This window comes from Aplysia californica, unplaced genomic scaffold, assembly GCF_000002075.1.
Source record: "Aplysia californica isolate F4 #8 unplaced genomic scaffold, AplCal3.0 scaffold01139, whole genome shotgun sequence".
NCBI classification, from domain to species: domain Eukaryota; kingdom Metazoa; phylum Mollusca; class Gastropoda; order Aplysiida; family Aplysiidae; genus Aplysia; species Aplysia californica.
The window spans coordinates 89,345-93,883 of NW_004798409.1; the positions used below are offsets into that span (position 1 = coordinate 89,345).

Sequence of the window (4,539 nt, forward strand, 5' to 3'; positions counted from 1 at the left end):
TGCGCTTGGACTCAGCATGTACCTCCCTCTGGCAGAAAAGATGACGCAGAAGTACATCAAGGAAGAAAAGATTGAGGCAGAAGCAGGTGAGGCCTAGGCGTGTGCAGATCTATGCGTTTTACACTTCACCTCGTGTGTGTGTTTGTAGTAGTGGTTTCATGACCTTGGTGTGTGGTGTGTTCGATGATTTATGTGTGTGCATTTTCTTGCCCTTGGTGTGTGTTGTGATGGTGTGTTCCATGTGTGTATTTTCGTGATCTTGACGTATAGTGTGTTCATGTTTCATGTGGGTATTTTCATGTCCTTGATGTGTAGTCTCATATCTTTAAAGTGTACTCAAGTTAATGACAGAGGATCCATAGGGCAGATGTATGTTTAATGTGTCCTGCGTTCTCATATGGCCATATGCAGTTGCGAGCGCCGTAAAACGCTTACAAAAAACCTCCACAAAAAACAGATGTATGTGTGAAATTGAAATATATTTTTGTAGACTAAGGTTAGCATCCCATAGGACACACTTGGGTCTTGATAAAAGAAAATTCCCTCTCAACACCCAACACTTTTTTTGTGTGGAATAGTTAAAGCTGCGAAAATGTTGTCTCTAAAATGCCGAAAAGTTGCTATTTTTAGGTGAAAGTTTATTAGAAGGGCAGAGCGACAATGTTAAGCATGTTGGTGTGTGACATAACATTTATGGCATGTGGTTTTCTGACAGACACCCCTCTGGTATGGTTTGCTCTTTCTTTACTATCCAACATCTATCGTCCTTATTAAATCTCCCCCTCTTCTTTTTTGTGTTTGTTACTCTCTTGTAACACCTCTAATCTTTTGGCACTCATATGACCTTATTGTGTTACAAGTGCCGTAAAACTCTTACTAAAACTAAAACTAAAGACATACCTCTGCCTGATGGTATCAGGATCTTAGTGATTTTGTTACAGTTGTTATATATATCTGGTCCTCAGAGATCTTGTTGTACCTCATCATTCTGGAACTGGAAGAAAAGTGGGAGGAAGCGCTGGCAGTTCTGGAAGGTCCCATGGGAGGTAAGACAGGTGTTCATTTTTTAACACATGCTTAGATTGGTGGCACACCTTAAATAAAATACAATGTAAAGAATATACCAGGAAAAAGAAAAAAAAAGTAGAGGTTAAGAAAGCCCAGCAGAAACCTCACAAGACAGTCACTGCAGTGGAACCCACAAGGAGCATGAGGCAGGGGTAGGCCACGGGAAACATGGAGGAGATGCGGGGAAAGGGACATGAGAGAGATGGAGCTCGCTTGGAATGAGCTTGGAAGGATGGCTCAAGACAGAGATAAATGGAAGGAGCTTTCATGTGGCCTATACTCTGCCAGGGGTGAAAGGCATTTATGATAATGATAAATTGGTCACTTTTAAGGACAAGTGGGCTGACCCAGATTTTGGGGGGTTCTAGAAATCTTGACTTACACCAAAAGTGGGCATTGCCCTGCCTATAGGAGAAGTTTGGTTTCCTTGGTGTGTATGTTTGTTTGGTTTTAGAGAAAAACTCTCCTTGTTTTTTAAAGAACTTGAATAAGGATCCAAAAAGTTTCGATTTTCTCAAATTAGCCCCCTTGTCCTTAAAAGCGACCTGATATACTCTGTACACATAATCAGTGGGTGGTTGGCAGGTGCTGAGGTGGGGTTTGCAAGGGGCAAATGTGTGCTGTGTAATGTGTTGTATGTAGATTTTCACTGTATGTATAGCAAGTCAAATTTATGTTCAGTTGAAGATGGATAATGCTTATGCAACAATAATCTGGGCATTTTCGACCTTTTGGATTTTGACAACTGTCGGGCGTGTAGCATGTAGGTATACAGACAAAACTGGCTTACAATATGCTGGTATATTGAGACACACACCTGCTTGTGAGCTTACACACACATACACACAAACTACACACACAAACTACACACACACATACACACACACACTCTACACACACACACTATACACGCACACACACACACACACACGCACAAACACACTACACACTGGCAAAGCATTTGTGCTGTCAATTTTGATGACACCTCTGAAAATGTGGCGCACCTAGAACTTTTCATATTTCCTTTTTCTTAAAAAATTTTTAAAAATATAAATAACAATTTTATGGCTGAATGTGTTATCTCTGATAGCACAGCTCAGCATTGAGCTCACCAGCTGTCACTGTTGTGTGTCTATGTGTGTGTTATTCCCCCAACAGGACAACTTGGCAACGAACTCAACCTGCGCGAGACGCGCCTGGCCGCCGTGTGCACCAAGCTGCTCAAGTGGGACACGGTCAACAGCATCTACAAACAGCTCCTGGATGTCACGTGAGTAGACGTTTTTTCGTCTCATAGTGGAGTCGGTCGAGTTGGCTCGAACCATTGGTGCAGAGACTTGCCAACCCCTCTCCTCTCTCTCTCTCTCTCTCTCTCTCTCTCTCTCTCTCTCTCTCTCTCTCTCTCTCTCTCTCTCTCTCTCTCTCTCTCTCTCTCTCTCTCTCTCTCTCTCTCTCCCTCCCTCCCTCCCTCCCTCCCTCCCACTCTCTCTCTCTCTCTCTCTCTCTCTCTCTCTCTCTCTCTCTCTCTCTCTCTCTCTCTCTCTTCTGGCACTGTGGCGTCATAAACACTCAGCGATTCCGACAGCTCGCAGGGACTCGACAGTCCAGGCATCTTCCAATTTTTTTTCCGGTATTTCCGGTATTTTGATCTGTATAGTTGAAAATGAAAAACACCCTTTGGGTTTCAAATTGATATTCATATGTTAGCAAGACGGTGGCCCGAGGATTTTCAGCTATTTCAAAAAAAGGTTTAGTGGTGTCCCTGACAGTCGCTCGGGGGTCCTCGAAAAGTGCTGAAAGTGGGTTACTGAAATGTCCCCACACACGAGTTCTGGCGCTATAGTTCGCGGGAGACTTGCCAACCTGTAAGCAATTGCGTATTCTAGTACGCACAACTGTCAGCAATACACAAATAATACACGTCAAAACGATGAAATACGCATCTTTCAATTTTCTGGTAAGCATGATCGCCATTGCTCGAAACTCGCTGTCGAGCCCTACTCGGAGGATCGTAAATCTTGACCCAGGTCTCTGCTTCTCCTTGTGGGAGGACTGGAATTTGTCATGTTGCCCGATTCCGCATAATTCGAGTACTCATCGAGTGCAGTTTGCAGATATCTCTTGTTTTTCTTCATCAACTATAGGAATCCTAAATTAATTTGCATTAGATGATAGGGCTTTCTCTCTCTCTCTCTCTCTCTCTCTCTCTCTCTCTCTCTCTCTCTCTCTCTCTCTCTCTCTCTCTATCTCTCTCTCTCTCTCTCCATCTCTCCCTTTCTCTCTCTCCCGCCCTATCCCCTGCCCCCCTCCCCTCTCTCTTTCTCTCTCCATCTCCATCTCTCTCTCTCCATCTCCATCTCTCTAACCACCTTCTTTCTATTTCTCCCCCTCAGGCCCGACGACTGGCACTTCTGGCTCAAGTACCTGGACGCGGGCTTTGAAATGGTGGACAGTGGCTTCGAGCCGGACCAGGACACGAGCGAAGGCGGCCAGCGAGCGGACCACACGGTGGATCTGATGCGAGAGTTTGTGGAGGGGAAGATCGCCGGTATGGAGCCCGCCGTCCTGTTGAGGGGGCCCTTCCTGGCACAACTACAGCTGCTCAAGCTTGTCACCTCTCGAAACTTGGACGTCGCGCCGTCTGTTGGTGAGTAAAGTAAAGTAAAGTTGTACCCGCATCCAATCTGGACATTTGGGATTGCTTTGTTAGTGAGACAACTTCCTGGGCCTTCGCCATATTGTGGTAGGGTGGCCAGTTCCTCTCCACGCCGCCTTTACTTCCCCAACTCGAAGTCAGGTAACCGTTACTGGTGGGTGGGCAGGTGGGAGGGGGTGAAAAAAATTTGTGTCCGAACAGAGGCTCGAACCCGCATTTTCTTCTTCGGAGACAAGCCCACTAGCCGCTCCGCCACCGCACCCTTGTTGATGAGTAATGGTGTCTTTTAGTCATGTTGGTGAGTAATGGTATCATTTGGTCCTAGATTTCTCCCTGCGAGATGAATAAAGATTGTCATTGTCATCAAAACTGAGTTGTATTTATTCATTTCCTTTTTACTGTCGAGGGATTAAGTCGTATATGTTCTCTGCCGTTTTGACTGTTTTGGGATTGAGCTGTGCTTGTTTACAGTTGTACAAATGTTTAGGGGTTATGTTATATTTTACCCCCCGGGGCGGTGCGACTGACTGACGTGTCTTTAGGCCATTCCCAAAGGGGGGGACATTAACATCTCGAGTTCTTATGCACAGTAGAATTGTAACTGTAAATGGGCTGATTCATCAATGTCATGCTCATAACTGTGCCTAAACTGAAACAGGGAACTGCTGCTTTTTTTTCGTAATCCTTACTATCGTCAATTTCCCTCTACTTCTTTTGTAAGTTTGTCACACTCTTGTGACCCACTATTTCCGGGGTGCCTTGATAGTCGAAGCAGACTTTGTGCTGTTGAAGCTAGAGAGGTGAGTAGCGTAAGC

General features: G+C 45.1%; 1 protein-coding gene across 1 annotated transcript in view; it reads left to right on the plus strand.

The window, feature by feature from the left end:
- LOC101862387 (N-alpha-acetyltransferase 25, NatB auxiliary subunit) overlaps nt 1-4,539 on the plus strand; it is a gene marked incomplete in the record, with an annotated part of 25,382 nt that overhangs the window by 6,717 nt on the left and 14,126 nt on the right. The window contains 4 exon segments of the mRNA XM_035973330.1: nt 19-86; nt 966-1,046; nt 2,227-2,338; nt 3,462-3,715. Of these exon segments, the coding sequence (XP_035829223.1) occupies nt 19-86; nt 966-1,046; nt 2,227-2,338; nt 3,462-3,715 (515 nt within the window).